General features: G+C 51.0%; 1 protein-coding gene across 6 annotated transcripts in view; it reads left to right on the top strand.

Annotated features, from left to right (window-relative positions):
• The window catches only part of ABHD2 (abhydrolase domain containing 2, acylglycerol lipase), a 118505-nt gene that overhangs the window by 94046 nt on the left and 3762 nt on the right, over positions 1–20697 (top strand). For 5 of the 6 annotated variants that reach the window (XM_077124162.1, XM_077124166.1, XM_077124163.1 and 2 more), the window contains 6 exons: positions 1943–2126; positions 6966–7058; positions 9203–9313; positions 11239–11308; positions 12770–12854; positions 14642–20357. In XM_077124162.1, coding sequence (XP_076980277.1) covers positions 1943–2126; positions 6966–7058; positions 9203–9313; positions 11239–11308; positions 12770–12854; positions 14642–14838 — 740 coding nt within the window. In that variant the 3' untranslated portion in view covers positions 14839–20357. Of the gene's footprint in view, positions 1–1942; positions 2127–6965; positions 7059–9202; positions 9314–11238; positions 11309–12769; positions 12855–14641; positions 20358–20697 lie in introns of those variants that run through there. The other variant, XM_077124165.1, reaches the window with a different exon arrangement.

Genomic DNA, 20697 nt, shown 5'->3' on the forward strand with positions numbered 1-20697 from the left:
TTGCAACACAGCCCCTATATTACATGCAGTAAAATGTTTCTTCCATTCAAGGGAAACTTGAAGGACTCTGACGTGGTGGGAACAAAGCCTGGCATTTCAAATTCCAAAGCTAAAAATTCAAGGTTTCCTCAGGACCTGTCCCTGGGACCCACTCCGAGGCCTCAGCATGAGAGCCCACTCAGTTGTCAGCAGTTTACTGAAGTCCTGCCCGCGCCCGCCTCTGCTGGTACAGGAGGGGAAACTTCGGGACCTGAGTCTCTTGCGTCTCGTTGGAAACGGAGGCGGGCTTCCTTCCCAAGCAGGTCCTTCTGTGTTGGGAGGAGCAGTTCTTGGCCCCTGGGTTTTCCCTTAGTCTTAAGCTGCTTCTGTCATTTCCCAAGTCCCAGCACTTGTAAGTTGTGATCTTCAATCAAGTATAGGGGCCTTGTTGGGGAGAGGCCTGCGGCTCAGGGTGTGGGAATAGTCTACTGCTTGATCCGGGCAATGGGTACGTGGCGTCCACATGTAAAAAGTCATCAATTTGTGCACTTGCCTGTATGTCATTCCTCATTAAAAATAGGAAAAAATAGGATGTACTGATACATAACAGTTTATCGGGCATTATAAAGGGGAAAAAACAAGATAGTAAACAATACGTATGTTGCCATAGGTATTTTACAAAAATAATGTAGGAAACGTAACCTTTTACCACATCTTTTGGGTCTTTTGAAGTTTTGTCCCATGTGCCTGAGTTATCTGCTCAAAAAAATGTTTGTAATGTGGATTCCTGGCCCTGGCCCCCATGCTGCTTAATCAGTTTCTCCAGGGGTCAACCCAGGAATGCTCATTTCTGACACCCTCCAGGCCATTCCATGCACACTGCAGCTAGAGAATTCCTGCATGAGGTTGTATTTATAGACCTGGCTTAGGCTACATCCCACTACCAGAGGAAGATATAAGGAGGGGGGACATTGTTCCAGGCTCGACAGGCAGCATCCCCTGTGGCTTGCCAGTTAAGGAAGGTGCTGCTCAACTCCATTAGGGATGTCAAAACTTCTGAGCTGTTGCCATGGCAATCCATAATCTCATCATGCTGGTCTGTCTCATACATGCTTCTTACCAATGTCTCTCATTTTCCCTGTGAGGTTTTATGTTATTACTTTCCTGCAGAGCCTGGGGTGAGGCCTTTGAAGGGTCCAGTGAATCCCTTCACCCATGTGTGGACAGTACCGACTGCCCTTCACAAAGCTGCTGAGATGTGGCTTCAGCAGCTTCCCAAGGGGACATCTGCTGAGATCATCCTTCCTGGGCAAGCTCAGTCCGACATCCTCCCTGTTCAGAGGTCTCCTGTGTGTGTTTCTGAATGAGTCTGCCTCCCTTGGCACCCTGTCCCTATGTCACCAAGAACAGTTTACCCTAATCCTGCAGAGCAACCTGGCGGTCTCCCCGGACTGAAGTTGGTCTTCGTTCCCTCCCCGCTCTGACAAGAAGATCCTGTAAATAACATTCACTTGGTGCTTTTCTTAACACCGTGAATCATTGTGCAAATGGGTATAGCCTGAGAAGCCAGTCTCAAAGGGTTTTACTCTTGCTTTTCTTTACATCTCTGCATATATTTGTGCTCGTGCACACCCTGAATGTCTGTTTTGATTTCCTTCAGCATCTCTGCAGGTTTCTCATGACTCACCTTTAAAGAGTCTTATACAGCTGTTTGATACATGGAACCTCTGCTCAGCCATGTTTCCTTTCATCAGGGGCGTCCGTGACCATCTTTCCAGGAAACCGGAGCAGAGCCTGTCTCTGTGTGTCTTTCTCTAAGAGGGTATATCGATACATATACATGTACTTAGATTTCTTCTTTCCTTTAGCATAATGGCACCCATTTAATAACCCTCCAGCTTGCATTTTCTACAATATTTGTTGCACCTAAAATAATTGTGTGTCCTTACCGCTCTGCCCACAGGCTGCACGTGGGAATTTGGGGCCATGGTAAACTACATCAAGAAGACATATCCCCTGACTCAGCTGGTCGTCGTGGGCTTCAGCCTGGGTGGTAACATAGTGTGCAAGTACTTGGGGGAGACCCAGGCAAACCAGGAGAAGGTCCTGTGCTGCGTCAGCGTGTGCCAGGGGTACAGCGCACTGAGGTGAGTGATCTCCGCTGCATTTGCCTCCCTTTCTTCCACTGAGCCCTCCAGTGAGCGCTCACCTGTTGAGGAGCCCCTGCGCACCAGGCACCTGTCCCTGAAAGCCCGGGGAACACTGTGGCAGATGGAGCAGACGTTTCTGAATTTTAGACTCACCTTATTTTGCTCCCACCTCCTACGTTGGAGTTCTCCTCTCTGACCCCTTAAGCCTGGAATACAGTAGGTGTTTGGGGATCATATCTGTAATTGGGTGAGCCAGGGCACCCCTTAATAGTTCTGGTTTCCCTATGATCTCTGGGAGGTGGTATAAACTATTTATGCTCCTGGAGTGTTACAGAACTGTGGCTTTATGAAAGAACATAGGAAACTGGCAAGTAAACCAGGATCTGAGAGCCAGGCCTTGCAATCCCAGACCCCTCCTACCCGTGGAAGAGGGAAGTCTCGGATGGCACCTGGAAGGGGCTGGCAGAAATCATTTAATCTGTGCCTTGCTGGGCATCCCAGACACCATCACAAAGGAGTTGCCTGACTGGGCCAAGGTTTGCTCACCCCTCCGTTTCCAGCAGACGCCCTGCAGGATGTGTCCAGGAAGGCATGGCTGTCTTCTCTGATGGCCCCCTCAAGATCAGTCTTGTCCTAGATCTCTTGAGAGTCACTACACTAACACACACACTCACATACACACACACATACACACCCATTCACACACGTACACACACATCTTTCCGCACTCTTCAAACGCATTCATATTTTTTCCCGTCCTTACTCTTGATGCTAAAGCCTTTTGTATTACAAATGGGTATAACCAGTTATTAAAGATTTCTTGAAGAAATGCAAAATCATATGAGGAAGTCAAAACATCTCCCTTAGTGGTCCAGTCTAATGCCAAACTATCCTTATAGCTAACAAAAGAACTCTTCCTGTTTGCCTTACCTATATCGCTCATGCTATAATTTAATCTTATTTCGTTATTTTCTGCTGGATAAAGCCTATCTGTATTATTTTTAAAAATATATATTACTGGAATTTGAAGTCAGCACATCCAAAGAGCAAATGTGGACCCAGAATTCTGCCACTGCCTGTAAGGCTTATATATAAGAAGGATCTAAATGTACCCGAAGTAGATATGAAAATATCCCCAGTGAAACCTCCTGAGTTCTAGGACTGGGGCCTGGATTCCAGTTTTCCTCATAGCAATATGGAGACAATGATGATAATAACTGGTCTTACTTCATTAAGAAGGAAGGGGACTGTGTTAGAAATAAGTTTTCTAAGTCCCACCCCTGGAGGTTCTGATTCATTAAGTCTGTGGCACGGGGTCCAGGAATCTGTATTTTGGGCATATTTCCCAGGTGATGTCTGGTGTTTAGCCACAGTTAGCAGTCCCTGGGAAGTCCCTGACTTCCTGTGCCCTCTGGAAGCCAGCTGAAGGAGGCAGTCGTGTTCTTGGCTGGATGAAAAATACTCGATTCACAGTTCATAGCCAGTCTGTCACCAGAGTAACCAAAGTCCTGCCCTGCCCAGTCCCGTGGCTATAAAGAGGTGAGCAGGGGACCACTGCAAGCTCCAGGGAGCAAGGCCTGGAGGGGCCAGGAGGCAGGAAGGCTTCCATGCTCACCTGACCCCTGGTCAGCCTCTGCCATCTGTGAAAATGGAGTCTTAGATTTACCTCCTAAAACGGGTGCCGTGACTTGCAGTGGAGACTGAATTTGTGTCCAGAGGGCGCTGGATCTGATCAGCAGGAGGATGTGCACGGAGTTTTGATTTTTTTCAGTGCACTGACTTACACACCACCGGCTTGGTTTTCTTTTGCTGCAGTGGCGCCATCTGCTGTTGGCAGGCACGCACGGTCAGCGTGTCCGGCTAAGGTGTGGAAGCCAGGACGGTGCCAGGAGCCAGGAAAGGACCCCTCATAGACACAGTCTACATGCCCCCTTCCACGGACCTCAGAGGGCTTCACATTCATCATTACTTACCCTCACGTCAACCCCATGCAGCAAAGGGAAGGAAAGAGACAGCTCTGTCATCAGGGGCACAGACCGCTAATTAGGGCTGAGATCTGAGTCCTGCCCTCAGGCAGTGGCTGCAGGTCAGGGAGACTCCTGCCCCTTGGCTGGTGCTGCCCAGGCTGAGCCCCCCTCAGTGTGTTAACGAGATGTCCTCCCTGAAGGACGGTTCATTTCTTGAAACCAGTGTTACCTTCTCTTTTCCTGCCAAGCCGCGAGGGCGGCACGTCTGTCCCGTGCTGGGATGACGGCCCACGCCGGCCTTGGGTGTGGCGCTTCCGGTAAATCCCCCCTGTGGAGCCTGGAGACCGCGTGGCAGTGACCGCAGCCCCCAGCCGCTCACCCTATCACGTGCCTCCCCTCGAGACAGAGCCAGGCGAAGGCTCCGAGAGAAGCCAGCTGCCCACTTGCTGCAGGTGGCAAAGTCTAGCCGCTGCTAAACACGTGTACATTTCCTGGTGCGCTGAGCCACTGAGGAGGGCACAGACGTCCCAAAGTTATATGGTCTCTAATGGACTTGAGTGGGTACCAGCGATTCTTGCCCCACTCCCTAGGAGGGTCAGAGATGGTTTCCTTCGGCCTGCACGCTTAGCCTTTTTGCCCATCGGTTCTGCCCCTCTGAAGGGGCACCCGGGGGCTCATCTGGCCATGCTTTTGCCCCCCTGTGGCACTCAGACATAACCCAAATGTCCAGCATGGGGGTGATTAAGTAAATTATGATTCACCAACTCAGTGGGAAATGAGGCAGCTTTAATTTCCAGGAATCAAGAGAAGCTACAGGATGTGCATATTAAAAGTGGGAGAGGTAGCAATGTAAAAATATGACTGTACTAAGCAGAGCCTGGAAGGGACACCAGCCCCGCCCACCTACCTACTAAATAAGTTGCTCTTATCACGGCAGCAGACTGGTAAAAGATTAAATGATCTTTAATTTTAAGGTTCCATTAGCTTGTTACTGTCAAGGCTTTGCTTTTTTCCTTTCATCTCTTCTATATTGCTACATGCCATAAATTCATCATCAGTCTTAGTTTGCAGTGTCCCTATCTTCTTTTCCCTTCTTGGAATATTAGGGATGCTTGCCCACCCATCTTCTAGAACGTATCTCTCTCTCCCTCCTTCCCTCCCTCCCTCCACAATTTCTCACAGGCCACAGTCTCTTCAGCTGTTCTCACAATCGGTCAGTACTGAGGTATAATTTATTTGTCATGTACAGGACAAAAAGAAGCGGGCATTGGACTCGCCATGTCCAATAAACTTCAACAACACTTAACTCAGGGTCCCTCTTCTTTCCTACACCCCCCTCTCCACCCTCCCCCGGAAATGGCATCACTTTAAAGCAAATCCAGACGTTACTGTAAATCTTTTACTGGGTAGCTTTAAAAGATTCTAATGGCTTTTTCCTAAACATAAGCACAATACCATAATGACACCAAAAAAAAAAAAGAACAATTCTCTAATATCATCCCATTTCTAGTCAGTGTTTATATTTTCTTGATTGCCTCGTGAAAATTCATCTTTAACTGTTGGCTTGTTTTAACCAGGACCCTTAGTGCCCACACATTGCATTTGCTGATTGGTCTCTTAGGTTTCTTTTAGTGCGTAGGTTCCCGTCCTCTTATTTCCTTTCATTTTGTTGTTATTGTTGGCCTTGAAGAAATCAGGTCTTCCTTTTAGCATATGGAATGGCTGTTTTTGTAACACATTGATCTTGATTGTTCTATTAAACCAATATAAAATTAAGTTTTAATTCCTTAATCATACACCCAAATGTGGTGGAAGGTAGCCCCTAAATACAGTGAGTGGTAAGCCAGAGACACTTAGGAAGAAACGTTGGCCAGCGTGGAGCGAGGCATGGCTCCCAGCTTCCTGTCCTGGTCCCTCCTTGAGGCCTGGCTCGCTGCGAACCTCCAGAGCCTTTCAGTGAGCAGGACCTGTCATGTTCTAGACGGGAATCTGGAGCGTCTTTTGAGATCCTGAGTTTATGGCCAGCACCTTCCTCCCTTCCCTGTCCCTGAAGGAAGTACTAGCAAAAGCAGGGTCAGCAGAGGCAGAGATGAGTGCAGGCGAGAGAAAGCAGGGATTCCAAGAGGCTATTGGCTCTCTGTGGATGTCCAGGGTCCAAATGGGAGAGGGCGCGGCAGGGACCGCAGGTCAGGTCACTGATGGGGTGGAGCCCCTCGGCCCACAGGCAGGTCCACAGGCCTCCCAGGGTGCCCGGCCTGCCCTTTCGGTCCCTGCAGTGGGTGGCCAGGGCCGGTCCGGGCACATGACAGCATGACCTTTCAGCCCTTGAACACCCTGAACTTTAGTGGGTGCTATTTGAGTATTTCACAGCCCCTGAAATCCCCCAGTCCTTTCCCTTTTAACTCCCACTACCTTTTATATTTTAAGCACAACTTTATGGGAAATATTTGCCATTCCCAAGTGGCAGGCAGGGCCCGGCCCCACACAGGCCTGGTGCTACAGCCCGGCGCCCTTGGGCCCTTCTCTAGCCTGTGCCCACCGCACCCTCCTCCAGACGGCCCTGCGCGACCGGCCCCCCCGCTGTGCCAAGAGCCCCTCACCGCCCGCCTCCTTCCTTCTCGCCCCTGAAAGGCTCTGGCGTTGGTCACAGCAGGGCGGACTTGCCCACGATCTCCCGCCCCGGGGCTCGGCTCCCCTCCCGAGGCTGGGCATGTGCAAGTGGGGCCGGCCCCGGGGGCTGCGCGGTTGGGTCCACCACCTGTTCCCCGCGGGGGGGGCTCGAGCAGCCCCTGCGCTGACCCTAACCCTAACCTTAACCCAGCCGCCCGCCGCCCCGCCGCCCACCACTCACTGTCGCCTGTGGTTCCAGGGCCCAGGAGACCTTCATGCAGTGGGACCAGTGCCGCAGGTTCTACAACTTCCTCATGGCCGACAACATGAAGAAGATCATCCTCTCTCACAGGTGCGCCGCCCAGGCCACGGCTCCCCCAAGCCTCTTTAGGGTCCGTGAAAGTCAGCGCCCTTGTTTCCCCCAGGGAAGGAAAGCGGGGTGCTGCGACTTATCTGCTGTGTGTGTGACGTGGTTAGAGACACACCGCCCAAAGCTCCCAGAGCTGGCCAGAGTGCTTTCTGCCGTCCTGGTCCGACAGGAACCCACCTAAGTGCATTCCCTCCTGCAGCCGAGGCACCCTCCTCCTTGAGAGGCTTTCTTGCTTGGGGACCAGGTCACACCCCTGGCCTGCCCTTTCCCAAAGGCCCACGGAGGTTCTGGCCAAGAAACAAGTCAGGACCAGTCCCCCCCGGGGTCACTGCTGATGGTCACCCCCCACCTCCCTCCACGGGTCACCCCCAGGCAGTGCTTGGAACAGTGCCCGGCGGGCAGTGGCCCTCCAGAAGTATTAGCGATGCTTGTTGCCTTTACAGTGACATCTCCACCACCTCCATACTTCCTTCCTGCTCCTGCAGGCCCGGCCCGGCCCGGCCATCCTCAGTGCCGGCCCGCCCCAGCGCATTCGCTGCCCTCGCTGACAGTGCCCTTCCCGGCCGGCCCACCCCTTACGAGCCATCCCAGCTCTCCTGCCTTGCATGCTGCTGACCTCCCCACCCTGAGCAGCTTCCCTGCTGCCCCTGCTCTGAGCCCTGCCTCCAGCTCCTGTAAAACCTCAGAAGCTTGGGTACACGTTGATTTCCCCCAGAGCCTGGCACATAATGGGCACTCGAAAAATACAATTTGGGTGGTTTTTTTTGGCATCACTTTAGGAAAAGTAATCTGACTAAAGAATTAGTTTCTTTCCTTTTTTTTTTTCATATGGGCAGACACCGGGAATCGAACCCAGGTCTCTGCCTGGCAGGTGAGAAATCTGCCTGCTGAGCCACTGTGACTCACCCTCTTGCTTTTTTTTTAACAGTTAAAAGAAAAGGTGAGGGTCCAAGGGTAATTTGGTGGTTGAATTCTCACCTGGGGCAGGACCCTGGGGCAGGTGCGGCTCAGTGAGGAGTGGGCCCTGAATTTGCCAAGGTTATATAGCCAGAAGGGGTGAAGCCAGGCTCCGTCACCAAGGTCACACCCTCTGCCCACCCAGCACACTCCTGGAGCCGAAAGGGAACCTCCCAGGGGACCCTCTGTTTGACCGAAGGGCTCAATCTTGCTAATGCCTAGTCCAGAAGGCTCACATGTGATCCTTAGCAAATTGGGAGAGCCTTTGGGTGAGCTCCAACTGTTTATACACTTAAAACTTACTGCAGAAGGCCAAACACTTCGAAAGTTTAGGGAAACTTTAAATGGTGAATTCTATCCTGTAGGTATATAATCTAACTAACAAATACTCTTTTGGGGAAAAAACCCAAGATGCTAAAGAAATGTGTTCCTTGTTGTTTGGAGAGGTTGTGGGTGGACAGCAGAGCATTTCATTTCCATAATGACTCCTTCCCACTGCAGGGCCAGGCCCAAAGTAAGCCCAGTGCTCCAGCTGTGTGGTGGGAGTGGCCGTCTCGGGTCACACCTCTACCTTTGCTGTCATCCTCTCAAGAGGGATTTTTTTCTGAATAGAAATGGTTACACTACTGACTGTACACTAGCTCTTTTTAGTCAACACGTGGGAGAGCTGGTGATTTGCCCAGATGCTGAACGGGTTAACTGCTGTCTTCCTCTTTAAAGGACGCAGACGGTGGATAAAGGGAGAGGAGCTCTGCACAGGGTGGGCTGGGGCACATCCGGGTAAAGGTGAGGCCCCCACGTCTGGAGGCTGGGCCCCCACTGCTTGGCCCACTGCCTGCACCTCACCACAGAGCCGTGACAAGATGACAGTTCTGGAATATTCAGCTTGGCTACAACCCAGCCTCCATTTGTCCAGGGCGTCCCCCACAACCCACAGAGAGCCTCTGTGCCCCTGTAAAGGGAAACGAGGCCTCATTGTTCATGCTGCTGCGGTTATTCAGAAATCAGCAGTGCGAGCGTGTCCCGGCACGTTGTAGAGGCTGAAGGATCTATTTTTAATTTATCCATTTACACCTTGCCAGAGACTCTCCTGGCTTGTCTCTGGGCAAGGCAGCAGGCTCTGCTGTGGTTATCAGCTTGTGATCCTTTGTTTTTGTGTCTTGCTCAAGGCAAGCTCTCTTTGGAGACCATGTAAAGAAGCCCCAGAGCCTGGAGGACACGGACCTGAGCCGGCTCTACACCGCCACGTCCCTCATGCAGATCGACGACAACGTGATGAGGTGTGGCCGCCGGCGGGGCCCCCACTGCTCTGCCCCCCACCCTCCCAGGACTGGGTCGCTGCACCCACCTTACTTCTTAGTTCTGCTTTGAATAGGCTTCCAGTGTTTAAAAACAGAGGATTTCACAGAAAAAAAAAAAAAAGATTTCCAGTTGCTCCTGCCCCCTGGGCTCTGCATTTCTGCTGGGCGGGTCGGCTGGCTCCCCCACAGCCCCGGCCTGCGCCCCTACCTTAGCCTGGGGTGAAAGGAGAGCATTTGTGCCCAGTCACGGCCCTGTCAAGGCAGAAAGGTCAAATTGCAGACCAAGAGGGCTGTGTGTGTCTAGGAAAGGGACAGGGCCCCTTCCTTTGTAGACGTGAGACCCCTCTTCAGAGGGGAAGCCGCACAGCCCGCCCCTCCCCTCGCCCCCTAGTTACCTGCGCGCCCCCCACCCATGCCTGAGGGCGCAGCCCTGCCTGCCGCCTCTATCCTGGGCTGAGCCTTAGCTGGGAACTGGCAAGTTGATCCCTGACCTTGTTCTCTTTAAAGTGCCCTCCTTTTTATTTACTGGTCACTCGGTGCCTTTAGACCTGGTCTAGGACAAGTGGGTGTTTATCCAATAGGCAGATACTGAGTTGAGGAAAGATACCTGCGTTCACCTCCCTTACAGGATTTTAGTCGCCTTCTTGCACCAAGTAACCTGAAAATACCCCTGGCAACAGTTACTCAAAGGAAACAGAAACTAGGAAATTGCCATGTTCCAAAGACCAGAATGAGCTTTCCCCACCCTCTCTGAAGACGGGGGTGTGGCTTTCTTGTGGTGTTGAATGATAAAAAAAAAAATTCAAACAATTAACAATGTCCATTCATCTTCTACATTGTATGAAACCCCAAGGAGAATGTCTTGCAACTCTCCTTAGCACTCTTCCTTTTTAGCGGAACTTAGTAGGAACACTCTTCATTCTTGTAACCAGTCTGGGCAGCCTCTTCGCACATCCTTCCCCAGCAGTACAGAAGGAATTGAGCGTTTCCGCAGCCCGCGGAGGGGCAGCCAAGCCACTGAGGAAGGGGCTGCGTTCCCGAGGGCAAGCGCCCTGCCATCGCCTTGGCCCTCGCCCTCCTCTCCCGCTGAGCCTTGCACGGCGTTCCTGGGCAGTCCGGGGGGCTGGTGGTGGAAGGAAGCCACAGCTTTGGGGGGGGGGGGTGGGACAGCGTGAAGACGGAAGGCAGAAAGAGAAGGCCCACTGTTAAGAAACCAGAAGCCCTAATCTATGCCAGAAAGAGGTTAGGTTCTCGGAGGTCCGCTGGCCAAGGGTCATTGGGAGCTGCTGGTATCAGAGCAAGGGCCTGGGGCAGACCTGGCACACAGGACTTTCCCGCCAGAGCACCAAAGGCTTTGCTCTGTGCCAGTGCCTCTCAGTACTGCTGCAGGGCGATCGGGAATTGGAGCTTTGAATCCTCATCTCATTTCTTTTATCTAATATATATGTCGTTCAGTGATTTGAGTAACTCTGCCAGGAAGAACGCTGTTGAAATGAAAGTTCTAGTAAATGCCTTTGGATTTCAGTTTTTTAACATCTGCAGTGACATCTGGTTTTATGCTGCCTCAAAAGATGTACCATCCTAATGTCATAAGGAAGGTCCTATCCTGAGCTCCATTTCATACAGGAAAAGCTGAGGCTCAGAGAGATTAAACCATTTACCTAAAGTCACACAGCCAAGAAGTGACAGAGGCAAGATTTGAACCAAAGGTCCCAGCTGGAGCGCGTCCCCCTCCACACGGCTGCCTACGTCCACTCTGCCCGTAGGAGGCGGTTCGGGGGCTGGAGCCTTAATAACACCAGCTGCTCATTTAGAAGTTATGACATGATGTTTATCCTTTTCCTTTTTTCCTTTTTTCTTTCTTTTCTTTTCTTTTTTTTTTTTTTTGGCGTGGTGTATCCCAGGAAGTTCCATGGCTATAACTCCCTGAAGGAATACTATGAGGAAGAAAGCTGCATGCGATATCTGCACAGGGTAAGTGGCCCGCACTGACACGCTGGCAGCAGCACCTCAGGGTCAGCACCCCCTGGCCAGCCTCGCCCACCGGGCAGCCCCTCGCCCACACTTCCCTGGAGGACGCTCAGCCACACTCAGGCTAAGTTGTTGCCTCAGGTTTGTTATTGACCCAAACTCCATCCTTGTGTGACGTCTGTACATTAATCCCTGCGGGACCGGTCTGCTCCCACGTCTGTGTGAAAGCCCTTAAAATTGCTGAAATACCCTATTTTTTCTTAAGTCACCCCTTGGACAGGATATCTTGCCAGGCTCCTGCCATGCTCTTCACAGGGGATCATCTTGATTTCTTACCACCTGGACTCTTTTTTTTTGTCCATCATGCAACTTATTTAGTATAGGACTAACCTAACTAGCCTAGGACTAACCTCACAATCCCTGCCGTGACATGGCAAATACAGAGTAAAATGGATGCATTTCTGCTCAGTAATGTAGACTGGTTTATATTAAGCAGTTTTTAGTAGATGCAATAAACTCTATGTATTTATGTTTGTGGCCAGCCAGAACCCCCATATATTTTTCACCTGAACCATCACCAAGCCAGCCTCCCTTGTTCTGTCTTGCACAACTGCTCTTTCTACCCAAACACGGGACTTCATGTTCATCCCTGCCGATGCTGGCCTACTGTTCCCCCAGCAAAAGCAGGTTGTCGTGCATGGGGGCTCTGCCGCTGTCACGTCAGCCACCCCTCGCAGTTGAGCAGCCTCACCTAGGTCTTTGGTGTCTTCATTAAAACCATTATCAAAATGTTGAGCAGTCTCAAACCAAACTCAGAACCCCCTAGGTTAGCACAGCCGTTCCTTACACGATCTGCACATGGCTCTTGAGTAACCTCTGAGTCCGCCGGTCAGCACCACCCCCGCTGACATGGAGGAGGAGGCTGCTGGCTGTTTCCCTAACGTGGGTGGTGAGTGCAGCTTTGCCAGGAGCTTCCTGACACGGAGGAACAGGGTCCACCCCTGCCCTCAGCCCGCACATTCTTCCAGAAGGCTCCTTTGTCTGGAGTGAGCATGCTCCGTTCCCCCTTCCCACCATCGAAACTGAATGACTGTCTACACGGCTCTTTGTGGTCGTCTTTCTAGAAGGTCTGACTAATCTGAGAGGCCGAGAGGGTCAGCAGGAATATCTCGCTGGTGAGCTCTGTTGAGCACCTGCCCTTTCTCCATCAGAGCACGTGGGCCACCAGGGCCCCGCCAAGCTTTGCTCCTGCACACGTCTGCCAGGTCCGTGGTCCCAGCAGCAGTTACAATTCAGTCCACTGCCGGTGAGCCCGAGGTCCCTTAATCTACCTGTTCAGCAGGCTGTGCCGTGACCCGCTTCCCTTTGCTTCAAAGACATATCCGGTAGTGAATCTGAGCCTGAATCAGTGGGGTTTAAAAAAGGGATTTGATCATTTAATTCTGCTCTGTTGTCTTGTTGCAGATTTATGTGCCTCTCATGTTGGTTAATGCTGCTGATGACCCGTTGGTCCATGAGAGTCTCCTCACCATTCCCAAATCTCTCTCGGGTAAGCGTTTCTCCCAGATGCTCCCTCAACCACTCAGCAGAATTGCCAGAGTAAGTTCTGTCACCTTTGCCATGCTGTCCCTTCCTGGATGCCAGCGGCTCTTATTCAGCCTGGGCCTGGGCAGAGGCCTCCTCACGGGCTGTCCTGCTGCAGGAGAGGCAGGCCCATCCTTTCTATCCACAGCCAGGAGGCGTCTGCATGGTCACATGGTGTTATGTGGAATTAGTCTCAGGCTTATGGTTCTACTAAGTCCAAGAGTTTGACTTAAAGAGATAGTTTAACTTAAAACTTACCCTGAAGAGTAAAACAAAAAAAAACCAATTCTGCTGCCTCTTGTGATAGCCTCTCAACCTGCTCTGAGGATAAAAATATACACAAGTGAAACAGCAAAGGACACTGCTTCTGACCACCATAGTCTCATGCTAGCTGGAAGGGAGCAAAGGAGGAACTAGAGAGGTGAGCGGGAGGAAAGCCTTGGGCGTTCCAAAGTCACTTTGCACTGTGATTTCAGATCCCTAAGACAGAAGCTCCCTGCCTGCCTGTCTTTCTCTGAGATCGTTTCCTCTTGTAAATATCATATATTAACCTGAAACTCTCATGGCCCCAAGCTAGAAGAGTAGAAAATATAGCACATGGACAGCCAGGGCTCTGTTAACTGCTCAGGCTGTGTGCTTTGTAGAACTCTGAGAGTTATGGGATGCAGCTGTCTCCTGTCAACCCCTCATCAGACTGGAGGCGCCCTGCACAAAACAGTGCACTCGGCCACAAGGGTGGCAGTGGAGAGCAGCCTCCGGTTTCCTGCTGTGCATCCAAAATAGCAGCCATAGCTCTAATGCCGTCACCCAAAACTTTATGAATCCCCACTGAGGAGGAAGAATAAAGGGGTCAGGCAGGAGCCCTCTGGCGTAGAAGCGTGCGTGCCAGCAGATGCCCTGGGGCCTGCAGCAGCCAGCACGGGGAGGACCTCTCAGTAATGCCCCTGGAAAGACGGATGCCTCCTGTGTACCTGGCAGCCCCTGGCTGCTCTTTTACACACACCTTAGCCCCTGGGGCACTAACCGAGTGTAATGCCTAAAGCCAGGCTCCAGGTTCCGAATTCTCAGGATGGTCACTTCCCCTGCACCAGTGAGAGTCATGGGAATCTTTTAACACAACTCACAGGTTTAGGCTCACATTTAGTCTTGAAGATAAATGTCTGTGATGAAAAGTCACTGACTCCACTGAATTGTCCTTGTTCTCTAGTAAATAAGAGTATAAATGCTATGAATCCCAACTCAGAGTCTGCTCCCACCTGTACCTTTAGCAGCACCTGGGAGCTAGTTAGCACTGTGGGGTCTCAGCTGCTGCAGACCACCTAAATCTGAATCTGGATTTTAGCAAGATTCCCCAGGGGATGGGTTCACCACACCCATGCCCCCACCTCACCCCCAGCCCATCCTGATTTACTTGTTCTGGGGTGAGGCCTGGGCATAGGGAGCTTTAAAAACTCCCCAGGGAATTCCAGTGTGCAGCCAAGTTCCTAGCCTTCTTGGGCTTTCTAAAGCTTTCTAAAGCCCATCATGCTACAAAGCCAAGCTTCTAGTCCCAAACCTGCTGGGTCCCACTGTCCTGCCTGCCCCATCCGGTCTCCCTCCCGCTGTGGGGAAGAAGGCAGGGTGAGGATTAACTGGAAACCCTGTTAGGTGACAGTCCCCACTGGCGCAGCACCCGACCCTCCTCCCCGCCCCGCACGGAGCGCGTTGGACTGCAGTGACTCGCACGGCACCTTTCCCCCCTTTCCCCTGCAGAGAAGCGGGAGAATGTCATGTTTGTGCTGCCCCTGCACGGGGGCCACCTGGGCTTCTTTGAGGGCTCCGTGCTGCTCCCCGAGCCCCTGACGTGGATGGACAAGCTGGTGGTGGAGTACGCCAACGCCATCTGCCAGTGGGAGCGCAGCAAGTCGCCGTGCTCGGACACAGAGCAGGTGGAGGCCGAGCTGGAGTGAGGCCCCCGACTCGGGCGCTCCGGTGGCCCTCCTCTGGCTCCCGCCCCCCTCACCGGCTGTTTCAGGTCCCCCATCTCCTGCAGTCACCCGGACCTGACCTCACGCCATCGGCAGGGGCCACCCACGGGGCCCACCGGTCCTGGAGCTGCGGCTCCCCCAGGGGCTCTGGGGTATTTTTGTGCTTAAGTACTGGTTTTCTCCATTGCCTCGTTCGCCCTGGTGACAAGCAGCAGGGTTCCTTCCCACCTGCCCAGTTTCAGCATTTGATTGCTTTTAAGCCGATTACGTCTAGTTTCCCTATTAAAAATGTGTCTGAACAGCAGTTTTGCTTTGCCAGTCGAAAGGCTTTCCCCAGAAAACAGTGCAGGGAGGAAGTGAGGCTCGAGGTGGCTGTATGCGCCCCTGGGTAGACCCTGCAAAAGCTGCCTTTGGCTTGGGGAGCTCCTCAGCCGCAGGGGCCTCCTGCGAGGCAAAGGAAATTCCCTTGGATCACAAGCCAAGGTTTTTTCCGTGCCCCCTCCTGAGACAGTTCCCCACGCTTCCCCAATGATGAGAGTCCCCTGGGGCGCTTGCTGAAAATTCAGCCTCCCAGGTTCCCCCCTTTGGAGAGGCTGTTTGGTGGGTCTGGAAAGGGGCCTGGGGATTTTAATTTTTGACAAGTGCCCCAGGTGGTTCTCATCGCCAGGCGGATTTGGAAGCACTGCTCTAAGAGGCCTTTACATTAGACGCGTCTTAGTAGGTAGCACGTCCTATTGAGGTCGCGGTCCAGGGCCCGGCGGGTGGCTGTGGTTTGAGGAGCCCCGGCAGGGGGGATCCCAGCAGAGTCCCCTCGGCTTTAGGCTCCTCATCTGTAAAATGGGCGGGCTCTGCCAGGGAGAGCGCCGAGGTCACTACCAGTTCTCAAGCTCCAGTGACAAATCCGGTTGGCTGCTGTTTGAGAGCGCACCTTCCCGGGAGCCTGCGAGCTGTCCTCCCGTCTTAGCACCTAGCCTTGATGTCATCATTTGCCTTTCTTTTTTGTCCCTCGTTTCATATAAAGTGGTTTGTTGATTGTTTTTGAGCACTGAATTGTAGAACATTTTTTTTTAACCCTGGTTCTAACACTAGCTTTTGATACCAAACAATTCAAAAGTTAGCCTCGAGTCTGGGGAAAGATGTTTCCGACCGAAGACGGTGTTTCTTTCAAAACCAGACTTTTCATTTACTATCCTGTATTTGTGTTCTGTTGGATAGATCTTTCCAAAGTATGTCTTCTCAAATCTAAATGTCGCTTGAGGTGTCGAGTACTGCTTTTCTCCAGTCCTGTGGGACTTGAATATCCCAAACCCCTGCACTTTGAAAAATCAGCAGTTGCTCTGTGGAGCTCAGCAGAGCTACATGTGAACTGCCCGGATACGTGCAGAAGGATCTGCCAGCTTCATCTCCTTTGGCTGCAGGCAGGAATGTGCATGGTGGGTCTGTGCGGACGCGATAGGTGCTGGGTGTCCCCTGAGCGCCTGAATGCAGAGCCCCCACTGCGGGAGCAGTGGTGCAGGCCATGACTGGTGGCGACGTCTGTGACCTGGACCCGTTTGCTGACAATCACCTGATCGTTCTGATCACATCCTTATCTACAAAGATTGAGGATTCTGTAAATTCAGTGTAATTTCTCACTCACTAAATTATATCATTGTGGCAGTCCCCCAAGTTGTTATTTCTCCATGCACTTCCTTTTAGCACAAATTGGCACTTTATCATCTCCCCTCAATTTGGAAGCCAGCCCCTCCCCTTCGTTACTTTTCCCACCACCCAACCACAGCTGTCATCTAGAACATTCATAGATACACTTCCTGCTTCTCAAGGCTTTTTGTGAAAAGTTGGAAAGCCAAGCAGTAACTTAATGGGTTGAATCAAGGAAGCAAGAGACTACTTTCATTTCCCTGAGGCCACCTCTCTTAACCTGTTGTGACAAATTAGTGGCCCAGATACCAGCTCCACAGGAGGAGAAAAGGCAGGTGGAGGGCAGGGGCCTGGAGGCGCCATCCCTGCCCAGGTTGGCCCTTGGGACCTGGCCTGTGCTGCGGCGCCAGCGGCCTCGGTGGCAGAGCAGCAGGGCTGGGTTTTGTGGCCACACAACCAGAGCGTAGCTCATAGGATCTTGGGGGCTGTGACCCAGCTGAAATCTGTTTGTGGGGGACTCTGAATGGCACTTACATTCCCTTTGGGCTCACACGAAATCAACTGAAGCCCTTTGTTCCGGCTTCAGGCTTTCAGGCACGGAAATGTGACTGTGCATTCCTGTCTCACAGGAAAATTCTTGTTTGCCTCTGAATGGGACAGAGAGGTGGTGCCCTGGCAGAGATGCAGACCTGCCTAGTAAACCAGGAGCAGCATTCCATATGCAGGTTTTCTTTTCTCTTCCTTCAGTTTTCCTTGCTTTGCTTCCCAGAGTCATTCATTTCTGATGACAATGTGAGTTCTCTTCTCACTAATAAGATCCCATTTGGGATAAAACAAGGCTGAATTTTCAGAGTATTTGGATATTATATTTTAAAATCGGATTAAGGATCTAAGTTGCATAGACCTAGAAAATGCTATTGTAGAAATAACATGTTAAACCAATGGGAAGAAACACCCACGTTTCTCCTGGTTGTACTCTTGGACTTCTAAAAAATTTGAAGACACTGAGGAGTAACTAATCCCAGTCAAATAGGACTCTGATTTGAGAAACAGTATCAAGTCCCCTTGATGCATTTATATTAGAAGGGCACTTAAAAGACTTGAAGAAAACTTTTCATCTTTCCTCCTATGTGTTGGTACCAGTGATTCAAGAGCAGAGTTGTTGACAGAGAATTGTTTGTTGTTTGTTATGTTCTTTTAACTTCTCTTCAGCATTTGACACTTACAGAGGCCCCTAGGACATATCATAAGAGTGAAAGTATACCTGAGAGGGAATGTTCCTGCCCTGACATGGCCTTATGGAACCAGGAGACCCCTGTTCTTGTCCGAACTGTCTTTAATTCATGTGGGCTCATACACAAGCCTCTTCACTCTGCCAGTCCGTTTCCTCATCCCAGGTCACCTCTAAGACCACCTCATCCATTCCCACCTCATGCCTGAACATTCCCACTTGGCTTGTCTCTAGCCTTTGCCTTGGGTGTCAGGTGTGCCAAGGCTCATCTTGAGGGGACGCAGAGAAAGTGAGAGAGAGGGAGAGCTTCTACTTGAACCATTAAGCTGTCTAAAGCCCTGTGTCCTGGACTGGCTTCTCTTCAGATTCTTTATTATCCTCTTAGTATCTTGCCGTTGGGAGGGTGGTCTTGTGATTGGGGCAGGTGTCGGCCATTAGAATGAGCGCCTTTCTCCATCCTTCAGCTGATTTAAGCAGAGAGCGTTTAGAGTTCCCAGGCAAAATTCCTTCCTGCTCAGGCTTTCATTCTAAAACCGCAGTCTGCATTCAGAGCTGAACTTTCTGGGTAGCCGAGCATATATGCCAGGCATCTGCATAATGGCTCTTTTTGTTAACTGTGTGACTTGAGACCCATTTTGCCAGCTCCAGGGAAACAGCAACGTGTGTGTTCTTGTTTGTGTGTTTCCAGGCAAGCAGATGTCTGAGATGTGAGAGGTTTTTCTTTTCCTGTGGCACTGATTCCCACTTAGAGCCAAAGTACAGATCGCTGAAACGTCATGTTGAGTTAAAAGCACTCCTAGGTCTCTGTCCTGAGGGCAGGGTAGGGGGGTTATTGAGGAGCATTTCAGTGCAGCACAGCATTCTGTCACAGCATCATCTGGAATCATTTCCTTTGCCCCAGAGGCGTTAGCTTGCCTCTGGGAAATCCCCTGGTATTACAACAATCCTGTAGCATCAAAATTCAACTTCTGCCGCTGTGGGAGGCTGATGCGGGCAAAACCAGAGGCTTTCCTCACGTAGCCTGTCCCTCGTTTATGTCCCCCAGCCCTAACCACCCACGTGATCCGAAACCGGCCCAGACGCCTCACCTTGATGCCTTTCGGTCACTCTTTGCCTCGCTTAGTTGTTCAGAATCACCTTGGATACTTGGACACTTCAAAAAGCCATGAAAAAGAGGCCTGCTTTTGGCATTTAGAGGCCAGGCAATTGAGGAAAAGGTTTTTCTACCTCTGTTATCTAAACAGAGGAAAGTACCCACTCTTTGTAAACTAGGATTGTTTTGGCCAAATTGCATTTGAAACTAAAGGAAGGGGAACTGGCCCTGCTGACCTGAATAACTGGAAAGCCATCTCACACAAAGGCTGCTACTGCTTGCCTGTGCCGCTGCTGCTGCATCCGCCAGGTTCTGTTGGCCGGGGATTCTCTGCAAGGTCCCTTGGAAGTGGGCACAGAGTCCACCTGGCCTGCCATCTCGGACTCCAAGGAGGTCCCCAGCTGCTCCCCTTGGATCCATCAGCCTCCCACGTTTTCTGAACTGTTCTTTCCAATCATGTATGTGAGGAAAGCTTTCATGTATCTCTAATACGAGGCTGGAGTTCATTTCTAACCCATGAACTAAGTCTAGCATTCTAAGTTCCATGACGTTCTCAGCTTTTAATTCGATGCCTGTCAATTAATAATGACATCTATAACCTACCATTTATAGATGGTCCCCATTTGCCAAGAAATCCACTGTTGCCATACTCTGGGGACAGTCCACTTATAGCACCTGCAGAAATGCCCTTCATCTCAGTGCACGCGTCCTTCTGGAGCCCCCACGTTGAGCAGCCAGCACCACCCTCAAGTATACCCTGTGCCCCTGGTCCCCACCAGCCCCCTCCCTCCCAGGCTGTCCCTGTGGGAGGCTCCTGTGCGTAGGCGTTGGGTTTTGTATGCTTTTTGGTTCAGCCTCCTTAGTTTTCCTAAAGCACAATCCATGTAGGACCCTATCACCTCTCCTCAACAGTTCCAGATGGCCTGGGTCCCTCCCACTGCCTCAGGAAGACCTTCACTGTACCTGAGCTTTCTGACTTCTGCCACTGCAGCTGCCTTAGTGACACCAGGGTGGGGTGGGGGCCGGGGCGGGGGGGGGGCAGAACGAATTGGCCTCCCTCCTTATCCTGGTTAGACTCTATTCGACCACGTCCTTACGTTGGCAGATCTGCTTCCAAAATTGATTTTTGAGAATCATCACTTTTACATTCCTATTCTGGTTTGTTTTGTTTGGGTTTTCCAAAACTTAAAATGCTGCCCTGAAAATATTGTATTTTGAGTTTGTATTCTGAAAGCCTCACTGCTGCTGGATCTTTATGGGGGGCGGGGGGGTGTGTGAAATACAGGATCCTTCAGCACCGAGGTGTTTAAGATTTGCAACTAGCAATGCAATTTTTTCTAACTATGAGGATATTTACCTTGATTAAGAAATTACACTAAACAATGTTCTTATTCATTTTATGTTCTCATATGACTTTTGGTTCTGTTTTGATTCTGTGTGGTGGTAAACAGGGATCATGACAAACAAAAACTGTAATTTTGTTATCTTTGATTCAACGGAATTTCTTTACTTAAAAAAAATAAAAGCTAAAAATGAGGTGTGGCTGTGCGTCCTCTGTGCAGGGGGGATTTTCTGTCTGAGGATATTTATTTCTGTGTCTTCACCCCAGTATGAGCTTGAAGGAGACAGGCAAAACACCAGTTCCCACCACAGCTGATTTTAACGCAGCCTTGCAAACAACTAAAGAAATGAGCCTTTCCAGGCAAGAAAGTCAAGGACTAAAGTAAGTGAGATATTAACATTTTTAAACCAGGAAGACAGAATGTAGGGTAAGAAGTCAGTGCTGATGCAGGTTTGTCTGCTCTTCTGAGAATGTCCTTTTGTAGACGGGGTGAACGTCACTGAAATGGCATCACATGGGGTTGGCCGGCGGTGG

The sequence above is a fragment of the Tamandua tetradactyla genome, chromosome 12 (assembly GCF_023851605.1).
Source record: "Tamandua tetradactyla isolate mTamTet1 chromosome 12, mTamTet1.pri, whole genome shotgun sequence".
Classification (NCBI taxonomy): domain Eukaryota; kingdom Metazoa; phylum Chordata; class Mammalia; order Pilosa; family Myrmecophagidae; genus Tamandua; species Tamandua tetradactyla.